Source organism: Echiichthys vipera, assembly GCF_963691815.1.
Source record: "Echiichthys vipera genome assembly, chromosome: 10".
Taxonomy (NCBI): Eukaryota; Metazoa; Chordata; class Actinopteri; order Perciformes; family Trachinidae; genus Echiichthys; species Echiichthys vipera.
Genome location: NC_139835.1, coordinates 4,587,004 through 4,611,979, shown reverse-complemented (window position 1 = coordinate 4,611,979; position 24,976 = coordinate 4,587,004). Strand labels below are relative to the sequence as shown.

The 24,976-nt window shown below is 40.9% G+C and overlaps 1 protein-coding gene across 1 annotated transcript; it reads right to left on the bottom strand.

The window, feature by feature from the left end:
* Window positions 1–1,634: 1,634 nt before the first annotated feature.
* On the bottom strand, window positions 1,635–24,976 carry LOC310952786 (actin-related protein 3). The gene is made up of 12 exons (XM_083921496.1): window positions 24,803–24,976; window positions 19,513–19,568; window positions 19,139–19,263; window positions 16,997–17,107; window positions 16,417–16,512; window positions 16,121–16,228; window positions 15,220–15,363; window positions 11,628–11,801; window positions 11,345–11,437; window positions 9,527–9,652; window positions 5,479–5,562; window positions 1,635–2,719 (listed from the first exon to the last, which is right to left on the bottom strand). Exons 1-12 carry the CDS (start codon window positions 24,844–24,846, stop codon window positions 2,624–2,626), a joined length of 1,257 nt encoding a protein of 418 aa, XP_083777622.1. The 5' UTR covers window positions 24,847–24,976; the 3' UTR covers window positions 1,635–2,623.

Here is a 24,976-nt window from a genome sequence, read left to right as displayed (position 1 = left end):
TGGTCTACAGGCCATAGCTTGGTCACAGCTGATGCAAATTTTTAATAAGTAGGGAGCTAAACTTTACAGGAAATAAAATTGAACAGTACCTCTGAGGTAGAAAGGGTTGTTGACATTGGGAAGATTGGCAGTTCCATCCCCAGCTCCTCAAGTCTGCATAGAGCAGATGATGGGCTTAGCCTCTGCCATCAGTGTATGTGAACGGGTGAATGTGACAAGTAGTGTAAAAGCGTCTTGAGTGGTCAGAAGATAACAAGAAAGGTGCTTTACAAGTGAGTGCATTTACCAAAACCTACATCCCATCTTTAACCGTCAGTCTGGTCGCATACGTCGGCATATTTTGGTGGTGTATCCGTCTGAGACAATATTACTGTTTGTAGTGTCTTTCGGGGTCCTGAAACGTGAAATTATCAAAAGTTGCGGGAGCGAGACGACGCATGTCTACTCCATCTCAGCAAAACCATAAGTCTACATCCCATCTTGTGATGGGATCACACTTGCCGCTACACCAAATCATCCCCTTTCCTACACCTCTGCTTCCTCAGACCACACCCATCTTTGAATTCAGCCTTAAATTCAATCTCAACTACACACCTGTTAAGTTTCTTGACTCTATCTTGCACAGTTATAAGGCCAGGGGAATAAAGTCTAACACACCTGTAACGTTTTGTGACCAAATCTGTCCACAGACATAAAACAGGTGTCTCCAGCACCACATGTTGCCATGATGACATAATACCAGCATCTTTGTTGCGGCTGGTAATAATTCTTGGGGGTGCCCTTGAGTAATCTGGACCTCTGTTTCTAAATCCTTACTCCAACCCTGCTAGCTGAGTAACTTTTGAGATCTTTATCAATATAAAACAAAACAAACATTGTCTAGTTTCAACTTTTTTTTCCTTGATTCAATTCCTTTGGATTTTCACCTTTTCAAATGTTCAGTCACTTAAAATTTCCATCTATTTATTTGTCTTTTAAGTAAATATCTATCACAGAGTGAGTTAAAACAATGGTGATTGATCAAATGACCCACTAATGAAAGACAGTGTTACCTTTTTGCTGAGTATTCAAATATCTGTGTCTGTGGAGACATTCCCTCTCTAGATGTAAAAAAGCCTCCATGTTAGTGACGCTGCTGACAGAGGTTGGTCTGTCGGCCTAGATCGTCACCAACAGCTATGCTGCGTTCACTTGTATCGGAAATCAGGAACTTCCAACTTGAGTCAGGCTTGTAGTAAGGGCAGAAGTGTAATAGGAACATGTGTTTGTGTTTATGGATTTAAGAGGGGAACATGTAGGGGACTGACCAAAAGTAGAGAGGTGAATGTGTTTCAATAAAGTTTATAAAAAAGCAAAAAAACAAGAAAATAAAAAGAAATAGTCAGCACATAGTGGCCATGAACTTGACAAGATGGAGGCTCTGAAAGAACATGCTCACATGCAGATATATCTTACTGCCACAGAGACCGCTAGAAACAAGGGATCTCAAATCTAATGGAGTACATCATTAACTTATATTGTATATATTTACAATGGATATATTAAACAGTGACATTTCTTACTGAATGCAGCGCTTACAAAAAAGCAATTAAGGAAAAAATAAGCAAGCAGTAAGGACAAGACTAGTATTTAGAAACAAATTTGAGCCTTTATTGGAATGTTGCAAGGCATTAAATACACAAATCCCATTCTTTTAATAATTTGGTATTTAATAATAAAAAAAACTTCTAGTCTAACAATACTGGTCTGACAGTCGTTCTTATTCAGTTTCATCTTTTTAACTCAGTATGTCCTCTCTTTTCTTTCACTGCATCACAGAGGTGGAACCCCGACATTGTCTCGAGTGAAAGCAGATGTGAATTAAATGTACTGTACGAAGAATTAAAGGGGAGACGCAATGACACGTGAGGGATAATAGGAGAACACCTACTCCAACTCAAGAAAATACTGCGTATCAAAGCTGCATCGTGGGTTAAAACAGTCTCTTGCTGATACTGGTATCTATTAATTTTTTACCCCTGATTTCCCAAGTTTTACATATAAAAAACTTTTGTATGAAATATAAACAAGCTCTTACGTGATACACAGACATGTGCATTTGAAGCTGCAGAAAATAAAAAGGAGACAATAATATGTTCTAAACTTGTCAATGATCTCAAGAGTCATAGGATCTTGCCCGGACTCATGTTTTATAAACATAAATATGTTCTGGTGTCAGGAAATTACTATCAATGTTTTTGTCATCATGCTAGGTCTCCTCCAACACCATCTTTATAGTCATCATCATCATCATAATCTTTATCATTATCTCTCACTGCATGTTGCTCCAGAAATGTTCTTAAAACTGTTTTGACATACAAACCATTTTCCCTCATTTTGACAAAAAAGAAAACAGAAAAAAAGGAAAATACACAATAAATTTTCCAGCCGGTCTGTGTTTGGTCTGGTCTCTTTTTTTCCCCCTTTTTATATTCTGGATCACCTCTCATCCCACACATCCATAGCTGAACAGGTATTCAAAAAGCACAGACGCAACACCGTCCCCCCACCTCCTGAGCCTGTCCTTTACACAGCCTAACGTCCCCTCCCTCCCTGCCGCTGTTAGACTTTTGGAGGTCCAAAGTTAAGACATGACTCCAAACACCGGGTTGTGGCGACAGATGCTCGGCCCGATCTCTTCGTAGTCCTTTTTGGTGTGGCAAACCTGGTAGAACTCAGGCTGTGGAGGCACACATAAACATGAAGGTGAGTACAAACAAAGGCTTCCGTAAGAACCGAAAAAAACAAACTAGAACTTATCATTTAAAGGCTGTATATATTTGCATATCCATTTCTGCTGGTGGTGTGATGGTTATTTTATTCATCATAAACAAACTGCTACGGCTGCTGCTGCTGGGAAAAGCTTCTTTGTACCAAAGGATCCTCTGAGACCGATCTTCTACCAGATGGCAGTTTTTTTGGAAAGCAAATGTAAAATCTTTATAGTCTAACGGATATTTAAAGTGTGTTTTTTTGACTACAGCTGTGCTGAAAAATTCCATCTACTTGAAATAAAATAAAGTGCCCGAAAGGGATAAATATGTAGTTTTTTTGGGAGTTGCCAAGTGGGCTGGTTCCTGAAGTGGTTTTCAGCATTCTGTGTTCCAATTGAAATATTTTCCTTTATTGATATCCTTAATGTTTCTTGGGGTCTACTCACACTTACCATTCGCACTAGGCCCAAGCACGATTCATAGCTAGGGTCTAGTTTGTTTGACCAGTGTGAGTGCAACTGTTCAGTGCCTAAGCACAGACTTAAATAAAGCATGACTGCACATGTACGAGCATTGATGGCGAAGTCCCTGTGAAACAGAAGTTGGAGCGTTTTTAGCTGTTTTCAGTTAGAAGAGGGGTTTAAATCAAATCCTTCACATCTGATGGACTTTAAAGTGGGCAGGCTTAGAGCTGGGCGTGATACACACACACACACACACACGCACGCACGCACGCACGCACGCACACACGCACACACACACACACACACACACTCTCACCTGCTGTTAGATCAGGAGGAGGAGGGAGATGTGAAAGAAACCTTTGCTGACTTTGGTGAAAGTCTCATTTGATTGGATTTGTTTTTTTGATTATGCTCCTGAGCTCAGGACGATTCATCGAACATTTGAAACTGCATCACTTGGTTTTACAGGTAGAGAAAAGGGATACAGGGATGTTAATGTAGAAATAATATCCAATACTAATTTTTGACATATTTGGCATATATCAAGAAATAAATGAATAATGAACACGGGGACAGCATTAAAACTGAGACAGTGTATTTTTCATTTCACTGGGACTTTAACAATAGAAACACAGGACTCTTCTGGATGACGTGATCTTTGTAGGTTTATGTTTTGACCAGCAGTTTTAATTACTTCATTATTTTCTTATGGGAAATCATATTTGTTATGGAAGACGACTCAAAGTACTACAATACCCATGGGTCTCTGAATCATGTTTCTGACTGGTCAAATCTCAAAGTGCTGTTGAATTCAAAACAGCACCATACCATCTGAGATTGTCCAGAGTTTAAAACAGAATCTTCAGGTGGTGTTTTAATTTTCTTAGCAAGATAAACTCCGGCACGCAGGCATGAATATCCCCCTGACATAATGGTTGCCTACAGAATCACTAATGGTGATTTAAAAAGTGTAATTCCAGCGTAAAATCCTCCCATGGTCTTTTTCAGCAAATATACTCATCAAATAAGCCATGGAGACAATTTTTTTTGTAACAACTATTAACGGAGAAATCCAGCAGAGTCTCTAACAGCCGGACGTGGATAACACTGATTAGCTCGGGGCAGTACGGTGAAGGCTGTGTGACTGTTATGGAGGTTCCCCCATCCCTCATCAACTGCACCGTACTGGACAATTTTTTTCCATGTCCCCAGAATAAATAGGATGAGCCGACCAATTCTTAAATAAATCATCACTGGGCTCCTTCCTTTTGGATTGACTATGGTAATCCACTTGAATGGACTTTACTATGAGAGGAGCTGGTACATGGGCCAGTAGGTAAGTCTTTAAAACACTCTTTAAATCAACTCTGGGTTCACTTACCACGTTGTTGGTGTTTTGTTTTCTGTGTAGGAACTCTTATCATGCTACTGCTGAGGTATGATGTTATTTTCAGCAGTATTAGTGGTTAAAAAGACCTTTGAATGCCTTCACCGTACTGCCCCGAGCTAATCAATGTTAGCCACGTCCAGCTGTTTATAGTTTGTACAAGAAAGAAATGTCTCGAGGGCTTATTTAATGAGTGCATTTGCTGAAAAAGACCCTGGATGAATTTACGCCAGAATTACACTTTAATATTGAGGTAATATGTTTGTAAATAATGCGACTCCTATTACAGGTACCTGTCGATACTTATGCATTGACAAAAAGAATTACAAAAAAATGGTCTCGATTGGTTTTACGCCAGAATTTCCCTCTAAGCTGGACTACAACTGTGTTGTAACAGAAATGCATCTGTATGAAAAAGTCATGATTACTTCAGGATCTTTCATATTTACTGCCCATGTACAACTCAGATGGTGATGAACTAAATTTCTACAAAGCTGTTAATATCGAGCATAAAGTCTTTACCTCACAAAAAAATGAGAGATACAAAAAAAGAGCTATTCTTATAGAGAACTATTCTATTAAACTCTAACATCTATTAGCCGTTTGTGAATCAGCTGTCAGAGACCTTCGCTCACAGTCATATTTCATGCTGGTAAAATGATCAGCTTCACTCACACAAATAACTCAGGGGGGGGGGGGGATAATGAAATGTCACAACCACCCACAGCATTCACCTCCACTCAGTAGGACTCAAAGAAACTGCACAAAAAAAATAAGGAATGAACAAAAGAAGGCATGCCTTTCAATGTCACACAAGATGAAAGCCATAATACTGGTGAGTGAGTGTGTGCTGGTGCGGGTTTGAAACACTTACAGTTGATGCTAACATTGATCCACCAAACCACACTGCATATCTCTGCATATGATGAGTGATAACTTGAACATCGATTGGTTTGGGCTGTGAAGGGAGGACAGAGAGAAGAATTAGGGATCAGTTACAATCAACCTCTCTGGGAGCTTCAGTACGGGAGGACATGGGATAGAATGAGGTGGATTAAAAGGAAGGGGCTTTTAAAGACATGACTCTCAATCCCAAAACTCTCCATGTTTTACCGATATTATCAGAATACATTCTATACAGCAGAGCAGAATCTGTGCTCAGTACATAATTCACAATTACACTAAGTCTTTCAGTTTGAAGATGTAATGAAAGTAAATCAGGGTTTTTTCTGCATTATAAATTTGGAGGTGGCCACCTCGCTGAAATTGTCGGCCGCTGCGCTCGAATCTTGGTTGAAAATAAATAAAGTTCTCCCTCTCGCCACCAAGAGAAAATGTATTAAAAATATTTTGCACAACTTATAAATTCCATATAAATATTTTTGGGAAATCATTTTGACACGTGTAGGCTATTACGTCTATTTTGGATTTTTGTTTTTCTACAGTCTAATGACAGAACGAGGAGAAAATATGGCACAGAAACGCATTTCGGATTTTTTGGGGAAACCACCACTAGTGAAGAAGAACACTAGTACCGCAACCATGACAACAGTAAGCAGCCCGGTAGGCCCAGAACCCGCAACCCAGTCTAGCGTGACTGGATTAGACGAGCCTTTCCAGCCAACATCCAGTTTCAGATTCCCTGCACTGTGTTGTAGTACTGAAACGTTCTCACGTTCTGTGGCACCAGCTCGGTACTTGGAACTCCAGCTGCCGATCACACAAAAGACACAGGTCCGAAGTAGGGATGTCCGATAATATCGGTGGGCCGATATTATCGGACATCCCTACTTCGGCCGATATTGAGTTAAAAATGTAATATCGGGAATTATCGGTATCAGGTTTTTACAACCGATGTTAGTTCTGTAGGCTTCAGCATTTCCGAGTGTACCTGAATGCAACACGGGCCGTTTACAGGCGCGTGCTTGATGACGTATAACAACAACAACACGCTTCACTCGTGGGTTGCTAACCGTGGCTAACAAGCTTCAGCTCTCCCGGTGCATGAGATGTCCGTGGTTTGGAAGTATTTCCAAGTGTCATCTACTAACAGTAAATGTGCACTTTGCAATGACTGCAAGGCGTTGGTTATGAGAGGAAGAAACAAGGCGTCTTCCTTTAATACATCACATTTGATCATCCACCTCAAGAAGAATCATGCGGAGTGATACGCTACATCTGTGCAGCACAGTGATGAAAAGAAGCAACAGCCGACACCGAAAAAAAAAACTTTTTCTATCGTTCAGGATGCCGGATTCACCAAACGTGTGGAGTTCCTGGAGCCCCGTTATGTCTGTATAACGCCCAGTCACAAGTATTTCTCAGACCAGTGCTGACCCGAATTGCACAGCATTGTTTACAGTCACGTCGAGAAGGTAATTTCTGGTGCTGTATCCATTAGATCCAATACAGGGTTAGCATGTTGAGCTTGACTGCTAATTTATTGATTGTATTATTTGTCAAGTTACGGCCGGTTACTCAGTCTGGAAAAAGAGGACTACGTTTGTTTACTACTCTGGACTGAAGCTATGCATCTTCCTTGTTGTGATGTCGTCTGTAGTGTGTTTAAGGCAAAATAGTCTCTCTAAAAACACAAACAAATAAATGAATGGCACTTTTTTCAATAACTTATTTTGTACGGACTGTGTTTACAATTGAAAAGCCGTGTTGCATTTATGTATGCATCCAGTGGGGCATCACAATAAAATTAGGCATAATGTGTTAATTCCATAATAGGTGATATGTGATTAATTTTGGTGTAAAAAGGCTGCATATATCGGTATCGGCTGATATCGGTATCGGAAATTAAGGGTTGGACAATATCGGAATATCGGATATCGGCAGAAAAGCCAATATCGAGCATCCCTAGTCCGAAGTGTGTCACAGTCCAAGATGGAGCATCATGTTTGACAAAGCTCCAGCCACAAACAAGAGCCATGTTTTCAGAGACAGAAAAACTGGTTATTCACTTCATCGTCCCCTCATGAGAGACTTTATCTCCACGACCCCAGAGCGCACCTCGACATTTGTTCACCTGTAACCATGGCGCCCTGCCTGCAGCTCAAGGTAAGGGCATGGTGCCGCCGCGCACTTTAGTCCTGTATCTATTCATGCAGTTTGATGTCACACTGTCGTATTTTTGCGAGGTGGTGAGGATGGAGAGGGAGAGTGTTATTTTGTGCGTGTGTTCTTTGCGTAATGGATGTGGAGAAGTGTTCTGTAACGTGCTTAAATAGTCAGATATTATTTCCTTGTGATGTGCGTAAAAGGATGTTGGAGCTAACAGAGTGTGACGTAGATGGTGCAGTGACCCAGGTTCATGCCAGCTGACCAAATCGATTGCATTGTTATAGAGTTATTGTGAAGTTTAATTAATAGCACATATTCATTCACTGATGGCTGTGTGCACTGAAGTGTATATGACAATAATGTAGTGTATCTCAATCTATTCATTTTGAAAATGTTTTTTTTAAATAGGCCTATAGTCTCAGAGGTTTTTTATCAAAAAAGAACAAACTATTTTTTTACAGCACCCCCTGATCGAAATGACTTCCAGGGGCCCTGCTGCATGTGAAGATTGACTGAACAAAACGTGTAAGTATCATAAATGTGAGTCACAGATCTTGTTTTCTGACATAATCCGTTTGGGATTATGCGAACCAGCGTGATGCTAAACCACCGGTTTTTGACGTCAACCCTGGCACACTTACTGCTCACAAATAATAAAGGTGTAAATAATAATAATAATAATAATGTAAACAGTGAGTGATATTATGGAGGGAACTGTTTTGGTTCTTGGGCTGTGGGTGACAGTTGTATGAATGAGAAAGGTCAGGTAGACGTGGTTTTGTGCACATAACCTTAGTTCAGTATTCAGTGGCTGCACGTGTTTCTTGACGAGCGACGTTTCTCGTGCACACGCATGCGCATATTTTTCGCTCCCCTGCCCGCCTCAGACTAAATTCTGGCCAGAAAAAACCCTGATAGTGATGGCCAAATGAGGCTTTAGGAAGCTAAATTAACTATTTTATAAACTTTGAGTCCACTAAGTAGTGTTCTCTGTTCAACAAAGGGTTAATAAACTGAATTATCATTCATTGAGCCTTGTGCTTTAAACCAAGAGCTCCATCTAGTGGACTCATCACCATGGTTTCATACAAACTGAGAGCTGAATGACTAAATCCCTGAAATGTGTTTTCATCCATGTCAGTAGGGCTGCGCAATTAGTGTTTCTATTGTCCTCATGATATCAATTTGCACAATAAACACATCCCCAATACATTTTTTGAGTTAGTTGAAAGAGAGTATTAGAGAACTGCACTTTAAAATGTAACTATCATTCTTTTTTATAATGGTAAATTCTGTGTCCATTTTAATGTTCAGTTAAATTATGTTTGAAAATATTTTGATTTTTTTTTTAATTCAAAAAGCAATTGCCCTCGTATCGTGCAGCCCTCATGTCTAGGATATTTTGGGACAGATGTTTTTTTACTTTGTTGTGGACAAACTTGCTCACATAATGTGAGATTATTATGTATGTGTTTGGACTTGGATTAGTTACATGTGCTTGTTCCATGCCTGAGGGTGATTTACAGATGCCAGTCAGCTCAGCCTCAGGCTGGATGACATTTAACATCTCAGCAAGATGAATCGCAGGTATGACTTTCACAGCTTGACCAGGAGAGACTAACTATATACTTCTGCCTGGAAGAAGAAACATCTCAGCTCTATTCCATTTTAGGACCTCCGTGGGTTTCAACATCAACAACTAATCTACATTCAATACACACCTGTGCCAACAAGAATTGTAGTGCGAGAGAACATAAACTTTAAAGACATTTTTCTCATTTTCCCTCCTCTCACAGTAATTGTGTTTTGTCGAGCAGTATCGATCTTGCGTATAAATTATGGAGTACTCTCACCTTGAGCTTGCCTCCACTCAGCTCCTCACTCATCTTCAGACGGGCATCAACCGATCTCTTTAAGTCTCTCTGCAGACGGCGCCCAAAGTCCCTGAACATGGTGGAGCCTCCTGACAAAACAACGTTCTGTGGAGGAGAAGGTGATGGGGATTACAGAGCTGACGCAAAAACAAGTGAACATGTGCACTGTCGAGCCCTGTTGGTTTTATAACTAGCCTTGGATGTCTTCCAAATTGACATATGATGTCCACAGTGAAACATCACCATGGATGATGACACTGTAATTATCTTAAAGGCAGCAAGGCCGAAAAAGAAAAAGAAAGAAGTGTAGGGATGTGCACGAGTAGTTAATTCCAAGATCGAGGGGTCGCATCAATTCCTCCAGGGCCAATTGAGGACTCGTTTTTTTCAAATCTGTGTGTAAACTCAACTCATCGTTCTGTAGGAATAATGATGCACACACACCTAATGCTTATTCTCAATCAAAACAGTCACAGTTCCCCTTTAAGAATTGATTTTTATAATAACCACAACTTTAAAACATTGTTTCCTTACAAAAACATGATGAAATCCTCGTTTGCATTCTGTTAATGATCAGTCCTGCTGTGGAGAACAGGTGCTCCCTCCTCTGGCACAGAGGTGGCAGTCATAACACTTTATTTAGCATCATCAGCTACTTTTCGTGCTTCTCAGTTGTTCCTTTGAAGCTTTTTTGTTAGTTATTTCATGTGCTGCTTTGCCTCAAAGCTCAGTTTTTGTACTGGTTCCTGTTGGACTTCCACCACTCCAGTGGGTTTTGCTGAGGTTGAATGCATGGCTCACTGAAACAAGCTTCTAGCTTGCTGACATCCATATTTCCCAACTAGTTCTCTCCGAAGAGTGTTTCCAGTGCCCCAAACATCACTGCTTTCTCCCTCCATAGGGTCTGGGCCTTGCACAGTAACCCTCTCATGTAGGTCACACGACAACTCTCTGATGGTGAGGCCAGTTACAAAAATTGAAGTTGTTTGTGTCTAGGGTCAAGCGCAGAAGCAAGAGGTGTCCCACGAACTTGTGTGCCATTGTTTACCAATCGAGTTCATTTGTAACTCCTCCAGGAATTTATCATTCACAGCCATCACTAGTCAAGTAACAAATAGTCTAGCTCACGGAAATACAGTTCAGGGCACATGGCCCGATGTCAGGCCCCTACTGCTAACTCCGCTATCCGTTTTGCATGGGCACCATCTGCTTAGTTTTGCCCAAGATGATTGTGATTGGTTCTAAGAGGCTGTGTTACCCAGAATTATAATCATGTAGACCTGTTCATCCAGACCATACTCCTGACAGCAGACACAGAGCTGTAGAGATTTGTCTGGCTATGGGAGACCATTGAATCAGTTCACTGACAGGTCTGACTGTAATGTCAGAAATCATATAACAATTCCAGGTATAGCAGATCTTATTGAATGATGAAAAGTATTCAGAAAAAGAGCTCAATCCGCTCTGACAAGCTTGTGAACCCATCAACAACAGCTTTTCACACAAGTTCATGGAATGACAGACAAATTTTTTGCTAGCATACAGCTGAAAAAAAAGTAAATTAAAAGACCCTCAGTGAGGGACAAACACGTTTCTCACTAAATTGATTTGAATTAAAACTGCAAATTAAAACTGACCTTAACTTGTCAGTTAAAAGGTTGTTACGCCCCAGCGGTTGTTTAGCATGTCAGACACTGTATTGTACCTCTTTATATAGGCATTATGTTTACTACTGAAGATGCTTAGAGCTGGTCAGGGGGTGCATTAGTGAAAACAATCTGAGAACCACTGGCTTACCTTATAGAGAGGACGCCTCACATCAATAGGGCAGTTCTGAATGACCTCGTCCACAACTTCAGAGATGGGCTGAGTGAAGTCAGGATTGGCAAACTGGGAACAAAAGTAAACAAAGAAGACATTCTATACTGTGTGTGCATTACAACAGCAATACCTTAGCAATGTGCAATCAAAGATCCTGGAGGTCATGGAAACAGCTACCATACAGGAATATAACAGGGGAGAGGTGGGTTAGCTAACTAAATGTGGGGACAGACACTGCTTTAAATCGCACCGCACTGACCTCTGGATGAAAGAAAATCTCAGGCCCCAGGAAGCGCTCGTAGCCCACGTCTATGGTGAACTCCTTCTTGCTGATGGAATTGATGCCGGTGTACTGCTTGATCCACTTGGAGCCGTCCGTGTCGTACTTGTTGAATTCTTTGACTAGATCTGGGCACACATAGCTGTAGCGCTCCTGGTGGGGAGAGTATGAGTAAAGTGGAATAATCAGCTTCAGCACAGCACAGACTCTGTCTTAGTAATGCTTGTAAAGGAAGGTAACAAGGCTGCAGTATCTCAGGTGTGCTAATCCTTGTTTTCATCTCTCAATTCTTTAGTGATCAGCTTGATGTGTGTTCAGAGTTCCACTGTGGGATTTGGGGACAGCTGATAGAGGATGGAAATGTGTGTAGAAAGTGTGCAGAGTCTCTTTTTATGATCCTGTGTAGCTGATAATTAAATAGTTCTTGTGTAATCCTGTCAGACAGTTTCTTGTGAGAAATGCTTTGCCTGTTTACACTGCAGTCATCTCGAACATGAGTGGAAAAAAAAACATCTGGTATGTTATATCCAGTGTTTGATAAAATTTAAGGAGGCAGCAGGATTTTCATGCATGCCAATTTCACAAATATAATAAACAAAATTGAGTGTACCTGTGCACTAGCAGGCAGACAGCAGGAATTCCATATGAGCTAACATTATTTTTAATCGACGTAAACTGTGTGTGTGTGTGTGTGTGTGTGTGTGGGGGGGGGGGGGGTCTCTTCTGTGCTTTTAACCCGTGCTTCCTGTTGATGGTGCTTCCTACCTGTAGAGCCAAATATGTGTAGCCTGCGTTAGTGTTATCACTACTACTGGCTGCTGTTTCTGATAGACAGATGTCTATCAAAGGTAGCATGTGCTGTGTTTCCCATTTATGTTATTTCATTTCAGCTCAGTGGGAGAGACTTTACTGCATTGCTGCTGTCATTTAGGGTCTTGTTAGTTGGTGCCCTTGCCTCTTTCCATAGCATTGGTCCCAGCCAGAGCACTAGCAGCTCTCCTGCTGAAACAGCTGCACCCCCTCTGGCTCTACCAGAACCATATTGGTGAGGTAAGGTATGAAAGTAAATAAAAATCATCACTGGGAAATACAATATGGGAAGAAATGTGACCCCTTTAACGGTTTGTTTGTTCAGGTCCAAATGTTATGTAATAAAGCAAAGCAGTCAACCAAGGGGAAACACGGATGTGGTAGGAAAAAAAAACAAATGATGCATACAAACTCACCTCTAAACAGTCATTTTACTGGTTTCCAGCTATTTGCTTTATTTCTAAATAGAAAAAAAAAAGTCCATTTATAAGCTATTGTGGTATTGTAGTTGTTTCTATCCCGCTGCTGCGCACACATCCTTATCATTTTTAAAGCGGTATATATCATTAGTCATTTTGAACCAAGCAGCAAAATCAACCCACAAATGCCCTCTTCTATTTGTGCCAACATTTTGTTATTATTGTGTTGTAATGATACAGTGGTGATGACAGCGGCAACTGTTTTTTGTTTACCTTGCTAGTGTATTCTTCTGCTATTATGGAAGTTTAAAAAAATGTTTTATTTGAAAACGTACACAGGTATGGGGTGTAATGGATTTTGCTTCTGACTTTAAGAGTGAATATGAACGAGTAGAACATGACAGCATACTGTCGGGATGTCATTAGTTTGATTTGCAGGGAACATGGTCCATACTGCAGTGGAATCTACATTTCCAGACATGATTGGCAATTTGCACCATGCGCTTCCCCTCCATGCTAGTGTTAATGATTTGAATTCACATTATATCTCGTTTGTCTGTCTTGAGGTAATGAAGGATGGTCTTTGACATCAAGAACAACGTCTTGGATAACAAACTATTTAATAAACATGGGGAAATAGTGGAGAGAATCGAGGTGAATAAATAAAATGTGGTGACTAACAGAGGAGCAACAATAAGAGAAGGCAAATGGAATTAACATGAAGTCATATCTATTTGTGACCTGGAAAAATGGATAATGAAATCATCCATAGCCTGGGCTGGTCTCAGTTTGGGGAACTTTGTTAATTATCAGAAAACAAACAAAGCAAAACTAAAGCAGTGGGTTTTTGAACGACATCAGCTGCATGGAACAGATGTAACAATAGTGCCACCTGGTGTCCGCATGCTGAAAAACAGAGTTTCAATTTACCATCTCATTTTCAAGAAATCCATAGTTCATCACTATCACTACAAGACTGGATACAAATCTAAAAATTAATAGCTATACTGATTGTCCCTTTAGCAGAAATCCTGAACCTCTGCACAGTTAAAAAGAACTTTATCTTTACAGTCACAATCCCGACAGTGAACCTCAGCCTTCAGACATTCTGAGCTTGACAAAAACCTGACGCCTTAAAAAATGTGGAAATGTTTTTCCTAATTGTCTTCTATTGAGGTTTCCGAATGCAGCTTTGAATGTCAGCTGTCAAACTTTATGACATCTTCACCCTAAAAAAAAAAAAAATCTTCAATTTGGTATATAAATCTAATTGATGGTGTTTGATTGTTGTAGACCACCACATTCATACAGGTGTGTACAGTACAAGTCTCATTCTACAAATAGTATAATACTAATATGCAGCAGGACTGCATACAAATGGAACCACAAAGTACTAACCTACTTCACATTATTCCAATGGTCTCTCTAAAAGAGAGATCAGAGAGATTTTATTATGTGGTTTAGGTGAGACTGAAGTTGAAGTCCATTCCCTTTTTATTACTCATTATGTGATGATTTAAGGACTAAAAGCTGTTTCACATCCAACCATGGGTTTTTGGCAGACAGATTTGCACAGAAATGTATAAAACTGATGTTGTGGGTACTTATGAAAGCTTCTACATCCCTGTAGAACATTATTGCAGGGGAAAAATATTGATATTCTCAATATCAGCAGATTGCAGGCTGCAGAAATATATGTTTGACCCGCATTTGACATTTGGAGCAGGAACATGCGAGAACGGAGAGAGGGAAAAGAGACGTGTGGCAGCTGCTCAGAGAATCTGTTACAGTTGTGTGTTCTGTCCTTGAGGCCTAACCACACACGCCTATACTCAAGCTCTTAAAAAGAGAGAAGTCATCTGCGTCCCTGTTTTAACAGACACACACAGACAACATGCTATTTAATTATATGATGTGGAGCTGAGCTGTTCCTTGCTTCAGGTATCCTGTTCATTTACTTGTCCACATGTGGACACTGCCAGTGAACACTACCTACAGATGAGGCAAAGGCATACCTCACATACTTATGTCATGCACCAGACCAAGTGTGCACAGCTGTCATGTGGAAAAATCACACCGGATTTTCACAATCATATTCTTCTAATATTACTTAAATTAATATTTTATGTTACTTTATCCACCTTGAGTTTGAATTTATCATCAACTGATCTGTGTTCTGTTGTAGTTTGATATTCTACTATATACATAGTAGCCATGGCCAGCAGGATTGTGTGCTAGAGGGAACACAGTGCCGTTATCCCCACTCTAACTGCAGTGAAACCAGACATCTACAGTATGTGTTGTCAGCACCTTCTTAGCAGAGGAAATGGCTGATGACCAACCTTGACTGCCTTGGCTGTCTCCAGCGACTGCTCCGGTGGGATGCCCACCTCCCTCTCCCTCAGAAGCTGCTGGGTGAAGTAGGTGATGTCTCGTCCTGCGATGGGAATGTGCTTTATACAGCTGCCAATTACATAACCTTCAGCCTGAGAGAGACGAGAGGAGAAAGACAGAGAAGTTATGTCATATAAGTCATAAGTCTACAGTTGTTAAAGCCTTATATTCATTCATCAGATCTGTGTAGTGCGAGGCCTTCTCCATATCCTAATGCTGTTGTGTTTGGCTCCTTTTTTGTGCATGTTCAGCAGTGGCTACAGACATGCTGACGCAGTCACCCAGCCCCAAAATGTATTCTGCAAGCTAATTTCCTAAAAGTAAGTCATTCCTTCCAGCCTCTGAAACGCTGTGGCCTACTTTTAGAAATCAACACTATCCTGTTTCTGAGTCCACAGGCGTGTTGTCCACATAGCTTATAAAACCTCAATACAACACTTCTCTACACATCGTTCTTAAACACTACTGCCCCTCATATCAAATGTGAGTCGTCAGTGTTTATAAGTAGTCAAAAATGAAGGGAATTAACACAAAATTCCATAGAAATGCTGTTTTGTACAAAAGTAAAAGAAACGGCCATGACTCTCAGAAATTAAAATACCAAGGGCAACTAAAGAATTGACATTGTAAATTAAATAAAAAAATATTTTATTTACACAAGATAAATAAATATAAAACTTAGAAGTTGAAATAGGTATTTGACCACAATGAATGTCCTTAAAGTTAAAGGGAAAGTCTTACAACATACACATAATGTTGATGGTTCAAAAATCAGAGAGTGTGTATGTGTGTCAGAGAGAGTGAGAAATTGATGGAGCCACGGCTTTTGTCGTGGATCTGGAAACTCACCACAGGGATGACGTGGGTGACACCGTCTCCGCTGTCAATGACTGTGCCTGTCAGCGTCCTCTCCCCCACCTGTCTGGACGTCCAGGAGGCTGCTAGAGCAAGCACAGCCTGAAACACACACACACACACACACACACACACGCACACACGCACACACGCACACACGCACACACGCACACACGCACACACGCACACACGCACACATGCACACGAACACACGCACACACACTTAGAAGTGACATGTATAACATGCATTTTCTTCACATACACAAACTAGCTGACCCGGCATATCTCACCTGCACAGCGATGTACAGCCCTGGTACATTAAAGGACTCAAACATGATCTCGGCTGTGTACTCTCTGTTTTCCGGTGTGTTCAGAGGAGGCTCTGTCTGCGGACGGAGAGAACATTGCACAGACAGACACAGTACAGTTATTCAGTAACAAAGTGTGGTTTTGATTCACCATTACAAAGTACAACATGGCTGCAAATAACTGTTTATCGTGCCTAAGGTTGTCAAAAGCATTGATTCTTCAATACTTTTCAATAACACGTTTCAAAAAGATACAATTTCCACATTTGAGATTATTAAAAGTACTGATGCTATAGAAAAGCATATCTACAATCATTATTTTTTCAAGCACTGTGCAGGTTTAGAATAAAAAAAAAATGGGAAAATTTTATATAATTGTATTTAATGCTAGTATTGGAAAAGAGTACAAATTCAGACATTGTAACAACCTTATTTGTGCCAACATGTTGTAGTTTACTGGCCCTTGGACCAGGAGCCAAAATGTTAATTTCACACTGAGAGAAGAGGGCAGAACTTTGAAAATGTCAATCAAGACCAGGAATCCATTTTTTTCACCTCTTACCAGGAGGAAGTAGTGGTCCTCGGGCTCAGCCCTCAGGTACTTAAAGATGATCTGCTCCATGAAGCGCTCCATTAGGTCCCAGTCCTCCACAATTCCATGACGGATTGGCCACTGTTGGCACAAGGGTTCAGCAAATTAGAACATTGCGTTGAGGTACAATAGCAGAAGAAAAGCCTAAATATAAGATGCAAAGCACACACACTGCAGCACACATACTGTAATGTGTGGCTGCCTATACAAACTGCTTGCAACACTGCTGTGAAAGAACAGTAATGCCGTCCACTATATATTACGTATATTTAATTTGCCTTTTGGATTAATTTCCTCTGTATGGTTTCTCTAGCAACATCTCTTTTGAGGTCACTGCACAGTTGACCTCTTAACCACTGAAGCTGAATATCTGCACTGCAGTCCACCATATAGGTTTGTCCATGCCAATGCAACTGCAAACACGATGTACATGTAGTCACTGTATATGAGCCGCAGCCCTTCTTTATTGGAAGTAACCAGGCAGACTTTAATTCTTCATAACAGTATTTTCGAAATTAAATCTGACAGGTCCATCAACAGGACATTTCTTCTCTGTTTGCAGGTTAACCATGCAACAACAAAGTCAAAAATGCACAGCAGCAGTGCAGCGGTTATGTCAGTTTCAGCAGGTGCAGCTGATTGGTGACATAGGTAGTTCAGTGAATAATGTCCAGAGCTTATTCAATAATGCTTCCTCCAGAATGACACTAGTTTGAGACTCTGGAGCTCTTTCCAAATCCCAAGTGTCACTAATAACAATCATTATATTTCATTTATTTCAATCATTTATTTTAGGTGTTCCAGAGCCCTACTCTGTGTCCAAAAGATCCTAGATCGTACCCAACATTTGAGTCGACGTCACACATGTGACATGCTGCACACTATTCAATAGACGTTACTGCAGTGTGTACATTTTGCATACACTGCTACGTGTAGCTACGTGCTAACATCAGGGACTCCTGGTTACTTTTGTTAATTCCGCCGAAATTTCGGATCAAGTTCCTGCTGGAATGTTCCAATTGTGTAGTTTTTGGTTGAGAAGACTTTAATGGTGATTTTTCATAGTAGAAAGTGGTGCTATGCTCTGTATATCCCTGTGTATCTCTGGATATCTCTGAATATCTCTGGATATCTCTGAATATCTCTGGATATCTCTGAATATCTCTGAATATCTTGTTACAGTCAGTCCCTGGCTGCAATGACGGAGGGTACCAGTCTGGTGTTGTAACAGTGTGCACACAACTGTGTTGAAGTCTGTCCCGTCCAGAAGTCCTACAACCAACTGACTGTAACTAGTATAATACTAATCAGCAATATTAATCTAGTGTAAAATAAATCAACTTTCTTAACCATTTATACTAACAGGAAATGCACAATACGTGCAAGCAATCAAACTGCAATTAGCTCCATCTCTTCCGTATATGTTGCATTGTAGAAGAATATCATACATTTACACGTACATGTACCTTATTTTGTCACTGCAACCTCAAAACCAGTTTATAATTAGTATGTGGTACAGAAGTGGGACACAGTTCTGGTGGTTGGGCATGCTGGCTAACTGGGACACCAAAAGGGAGCAGAGCCATCGTTTGATGATATTATCTGTACCTGTGCTTTTCCTGCTATGACAAGTCCACTGTGAGAGGCCTAGTGCCTATAACAAAAAGGAAACGACTGTGTGGGCTGCTTCTTTTTTTTTTTTTTTAGCAAAGTAATAGAACATACTAAATTTGGTGTTTTCTTATACATCATCTTATCTTCATCTAATCTAATGTTATTCCATACAGTTGTGTATTTGTCATTTCCCAGAGAAATGCTAGTCATTTAAAAGACCATATAGCAGGAGAAATACAGATTGTCATTGATCATTTCACATTAATTGCATATGTTTAAAATATTAAATGAGTATGCAGAGTGGAACACAACACTGTGTTTGGCCCAGGTCAATTATCTCTCTTCTTGTTTGGGTCATAAAAAACAACATTTCAGCTAAGTGGTGGGAAAGTCTCTCTGCTTCTTGTTTATGTGTCAACAAATGCAAAAAACCTGAAAAATCTAAAATTGTTTTGAAACTGGCTTCTGTGGGTGTGCTGAGCTGTCAGGATCACGCACCTTAGTGGAATACGAAGGCTTGTCTACCGCTTCATCTCCAATGTAGAAATCCAAGTCATCCACCCCCTTCATCATCCTCCGCTGGGCCTGGTCTCCAACCTTGGCTGACTCTTTGATGGCAATACCTGACAAGAACATACAGAATTCAATAGAGAGCAAAGTCTCTTACAAAGCCATGTAGCCTACATATCTAACAATGATTAAACATTTCACAATTGTTCTTAAAATCATCACATAGGTCTCTCACCATAACAGGTGAGGGACAGTCTCAGGCAGACTTCTTGTTTTAAAATGTAATTCTTCATGGTCATTGTTAGTGTCACTAGCCTGCTTGGCCGGTTTGAGGGGAATTCAACACATGGTGAAATACTCACATGATGGAACGATGAACTGTGGCTCTGTGTTCCCTGCATACCCTAGTTTGGTGTATCTGCAAGAGAAAAGCGTCACATTTCATTACGCAATGTTGTGAGCAAGAACAACCACCTGCTACACTGCAGCCACTACATTTAGATGCAACTATGCCTGAAAGTTCACTTCGGTGAAGATTATTTTTGGCTGCCATCTCCAATGCTATCGTGTTGATCAATGCCATCACTGTCCTGTGGAGGGTTGGTTGGGTGCCAAAAGCAGCGGCAGCGCTGGAGTTTGCTAATGGGAGGCTATTAAAAGAGCCATTCATGTAGTATTGGGGAACTGAAGACTATTCATATTTATCTCGGGAGGAAAAAGATCACTTCTGTAGAAGCTGACCATCCTTCATATAAACCTGACCGTGACCTCAACACTGCTGTTCTTTATTGCCTACTTCTCTGTGATAAAGAAGCAAGCAAAACCCTAACCAAAGATGGAGATTGTATGAATAAAAACATAATGCAAGATAATCCTAAAAATCATTATGACTGGGACACAACATTTCCACCTCCATACAACATTCAGTGAAGACCCTTTCACCCTTAGCATCAAAGGCATTAGACTTTACAGCCTTCTCCATGTCTCTGTACAAATGGTGTTTTGTGGGGCACATGCTAACCAGATGTAATCCCGACTGGGTAGGCCCAGACAGGACTCTGATACTTCCTGCACACAAGGCCCAAGGGACTGATAGGGGACACTGCTGACGACTGCCAAAACACTGTGGGCATAATAGGCCACATCCTGGTCATAATAGTGGCTCCTTTGAATTCAACTTTACAAAAAAAGAAGCAGCAAAAATGAAATGACCTAGGAATGTTACGAGCAAACTTTCAAAAAGGCTTAATGTAGGTTAAAATACAAACAACTGTGTTTTTGGTTTGTTCTTCTGCATAAGAACCAATGTGCAACATTTTAGATTCAACATGTAACAAGTTTATGAAAGCTTTTACATTATCTGTCGTGGGGCCTCATTTATAAAACTGTGCGTAGGATTCACTCAAATTCATTCACAGGTAGCGTATGGAAAAATGTAGGACGCACGTGCACATAAAATTATTGAGCTTATAAAACAGTGCGCACACGCACGTGTCCTACGCCAGTTTCCTTTTATAAATCACAATCAACTCTATGGCGCAGTTTCGTGTCACACCCATAGATGCACATAAATAGTCAATGAAATGCTCAGCATGAATATTCATTCAAACTGACATTGTGACGCAATGTGAAGATAACGTTCTCGTTGGAGAGTTGGAAAAAAGGAAACATTTTGTTTGGAGGACACAATGTGGCCATTATTAATGACATGAAATGAAACAGAGATAAAAATAAAATAAATAAATTGTGTAAAATAACAATAAAAGCATTTTCATTCTCATTCGGCGCACTTATAGGCTACTGCCCAACATGAGTGCAGTCAATAAACAAAAGCACCGATTACATTTAGGAAACAGGGCACTTTTTATTTCCCTGTTCCCAGAGATCCAAATGAACCATGAGAACAGTGCGCGGCAGTCCGTACTGCCTCATCTCTCAGTGTGCGTGCGTCATTACTTATGGTCATTACGCATTGTGATGGCATGCCTTTTTATATCTACCCATTTGATTTGATTGATCTAAAAAGCTACAGGTGTGGGAATTAATCTTATCTTATTTCTAATAAAACAAACGCATTGAAAACAAAAACAATACGCACTTAAGCCATAAAAATACGGACTTTATAAAACACTGTGATATATGATATATTAAAACTGGGCACCTATCTGCCAGACGGAAGCATCTAAAACAGCATCACTGTGTTAACATTATTTGTCCTGTTCGCTGTATCATTTATGAGAATAAACTCCATAAAGCAAGTATTGTCTAATCATTACAGAAATTATTTCTGAGTTAAATCCTAAAGATTGCTTAGAAAGTGGCGTGCGCTCACTTCTGTGCATACGCCACCTTTATAAATGAACCCCGGGACACCGATCAAAGTTCTATTTCTTTTGGATCAAAATCTTCCTTATGCACAGGAAATTGTGTATTTAAATTTTTATTGTAGGCAACAACAAATACTGGTGTAGAATAACAACAGACAGGAAGCAGAAAAATTAAAAGAGGGTCCTTTTTATTACCATCTCAGAAAAAGAGAAAAAAGATTAGAGCTGGATAAATCCTAACAACATTGATTTATGAACTGTTTTATTGTGGCTGGTATCAAAAATGTTACTGGTGCAAATCTACTACTTGTCCCCCCTCCCTCTCCCCCCGCGGCCCAGGCCCGTTTGTACTCACACTACCTGGGCCCCGGCGAATGCTTCTTGCTGCCTATACGTCATCACGCCGTAACAGACACACGCATTGAATGACGTCATTGCGATGCGTCGCTTTGTTTACAAATCTTTCCATTGACCTCTGAGTTTTTGTGCGTCTTGTCCGACTGTTTTTGAATATTTTCATCGACCAAATCTGCAGTAAGCACTCCACCTCCGCATCACACCAACGTGAACCTTTCACCGCCATTGTTTTAAATGTCCGCCCTTCTTTTTTCTATGTCTGTACAGGCGCACATAAAATGACATCAGAACTGCCATAGGCCTCGTGCTCGACACACGCTTGTGCTTGTACAGGTGCAAACATGCTTTACAAAAGCCCACCTCTCCCAAACGGACAGTGGACGCAAGCGTGACTCAAATAGGCACGGTTGCACTCACACTGGTCAAACGAACTAGACTTTAGTCTGGACAGTGTGAGTGCGCCCTAAGGTAGAGCCAGGAGAAAGAACACAATGAACATGCAACAGATCATGTTCAAATACAGTAGAAAACTGGAGAAATAGCCTAGTTGGCAGGTCCTCTCTATGTGCAGTATTACTGTAAATAACAACCCAATGTGTCCATTTCGAAGGTCTAAATTCAACCTGCCTTGTACAAGGGAACTTCTCATGTCTCTGGGCTTGTTAGAGGCCTGTATGCAGGAGTGTGGTCACCACTACTACTTGACTCATTGTTAAAATGTCAGTACCACTTTGACCTACTGTCTGGACCACCCTCTGAAGTGACATAATCACTTTAATCCAAAAAAGCATGGAGTGCAGTTCAGTGATAACAACAGCAGTCTTGTGAAAGTAACAACATCATGGGCTGACAGCAACAGAATGAGGCAGCAGCACTGTGAACACCTTCATACCACAGAACAGTCCCAGCTTGTCTACCTCAGCCTGCCTCGACAGGCTTAAAAAATGCCACATATCTGATGGTGGATCTCATCGCCCCGGACAGCTGGAGCTGAGCCCAACAACCAGCTGAAATACTGGAGTCAACCCCTTTTGGGACATTACTGTAACATGTAATTATCTTTTTTTAGGGAATCTTACACTTTGTTAGCGTTAGCTCAATAAAGAATCTACTTTTTGGCAAATAGTCATCTGTTTGTCTGTAATATAGGCCTACTTTACCTTGTCATTTAATTTATGTACCCATGCTGACTGAGGGGCATTAATGATTGCAGCCTTAGTTGAAATTTCAAATACTTGCTTACGACTTGATTACTCCAACCAACCCTTTGACTGCACTAAACTGAGATTTCTGTTTTCCTCTATGGAAGCCTTGATGTGACAGTGCAATGCTAGTTTGGCACCAAAGACAACACATGTGGATCTATACCCAAATATGGATGTGACTGGTTATTTCATTGCATGGTTAGGTCATTTATTCTAATAGTAGTAGTCAGGATGATTAAATGCTTGATGTGTAAAAGGTGGAAGTGGGGATGTCACTGTTTGCACATCATGAGCATGACTCAGAGACAGCTGTTGAACTCCCTCAGCACTTTACAACAGAAGCCTATAGCTGGTACTCTCTGCATATCTGCTCTGCTATAGCTGGCTCAGCTGCAAAGCCGAAGCTTGTCATTTTCACTTAAAACAACTAATCATTAACTAAATCCACACATAAAGTTCGATTTAATGACCAAGCGTCGTTTCTGCACATCAAAAACTAAGTCATGTAGGAACCCATATTGGAACATATGTGTTACGACTGTTAGGCTCTGCCAGAAAGTAGAAGCCATCTGCTTGATGAGTGGAAACGAGTGCAGGCCAACCTTATTCTCAGCAGCACTTTCTTTAGCGGACCCAGGCAGTGCAGATCAGGAGCAGCAAACTGGTTAACAGCCTGGAGGGAGGAAAGGGGGTGTATGGCGAGGTATGTGAGGGAGCTCAAGCCTCAACATGCAAGCGATGCAAACCACTTTTAGCCCCCAAAAGTAACTGAGCATGCCTATCATGCTGAAAACTGTTTTTAGTAAAAATCTGCATGCACTGGTTATAAGTCATTTTTCCTCCTTAAATAAGAACAACTTATTGAAAAGGACACAAAAAACAACCAGAGGTGGAACTCGATCTAAAACCAAGCTGGTATGCACACCAGTTACTACAAACAGTGTTGCAGGAGAAGCCAAACAATCTAGTCACGCATTACTCTGTGTGTCTCTTAAAACAACATCTGCATTTTATTATGTCAATACAATTAAAACAATTTGTTTAGGAAAAATAATCAAACGCCTGGCAAAGAAAAGAAATTAGAGAAGTCAAATCAAAAAAAGCATGCTCGGATGCCGAGAAACGACCATATATGGAGTAAAAAGCGTGAATGAGGAAGTGTACTGTAGGCTGGATAGGAAGTACGAGTGCGCCTGCTCAAATCCAGACTACCGAGCAAAAAAAAAGATTTGTGAATTACACTCGCTACAGCCGCGGCTGTCTTAACGGGACACACAGCCTATCATTGTGGAAAATCTAGCAAGTGAACACAAAACGTTTGACTACACGGGCAATAAAGGCAATGAAGGCCTGCCAGCTCCAAATGAATGAAACCAGCTGTGAGGGGAGCCTTCCTCGGTCAGGTTTCGGGCTTTCAACAACACACTAGCTGGGATCTTGCTGCGGAAGAAAACACTCGTTACCCCAGTGATGAATCCGTGCTAATGATGACACTAGCTAACAAGAACGGACATGTGAAATAACCGTGCCAATGAAGCCAGGGCAGCTAAAATGACCTGACTGGCTTTATCTCGGAATACAACCGGGAGAGACTAATAACATGTCACAGTTAGCTGTTTGTTAGCTTGTTGGCTAGCTGTCTACATACACAGGGACAGACACACAGCCAGTCGCTCCTGACACTGACAGTCCCTAACCCACTCAGCCTCTCGATGACACCCGAGCCCCACTGTCTGCACGGCGGGTCGGGTTCAACTGCTTACCCTGTGCCGCAGTCGACAACACACGCCGGTAACCGTCCAGCCATCTCTCCCAGGGTATTTGCTGTTTACAAATGGCTAGATTTAATGGATAATTAGCCGTGTCGGCTGGATGATATGGCGAGCCGTCCACAGGCGGAACCCTGAGACCGCACAGTGCCGTTTCCACTTCCGCAC

Bases quoted from the DNA above. Each gene is read 5' to 3' on its own strand.
- LOC310952786 (XM_083921496.1), bottom strand. From the start codon at position 24,846: ATGGCTGGACGGTTACCGGCGTGTGTTGTCGACTGCGGCACAGG. The intron at 19,569-24,802 runs GTAAGCAGTTGA...TTTCTCTTGCAG, and splicing joins GTTGTCGACTGCGGCACAGG to ATACACCAAACTAGGGTATG. The intron at 2,720-5,478 runs GTAAGTGTTTCA...GTGCCTCCACAG, and splicing joins GATCAATGTTAGCATCAACT to CCTGAGTTCTACCAGGTTTG.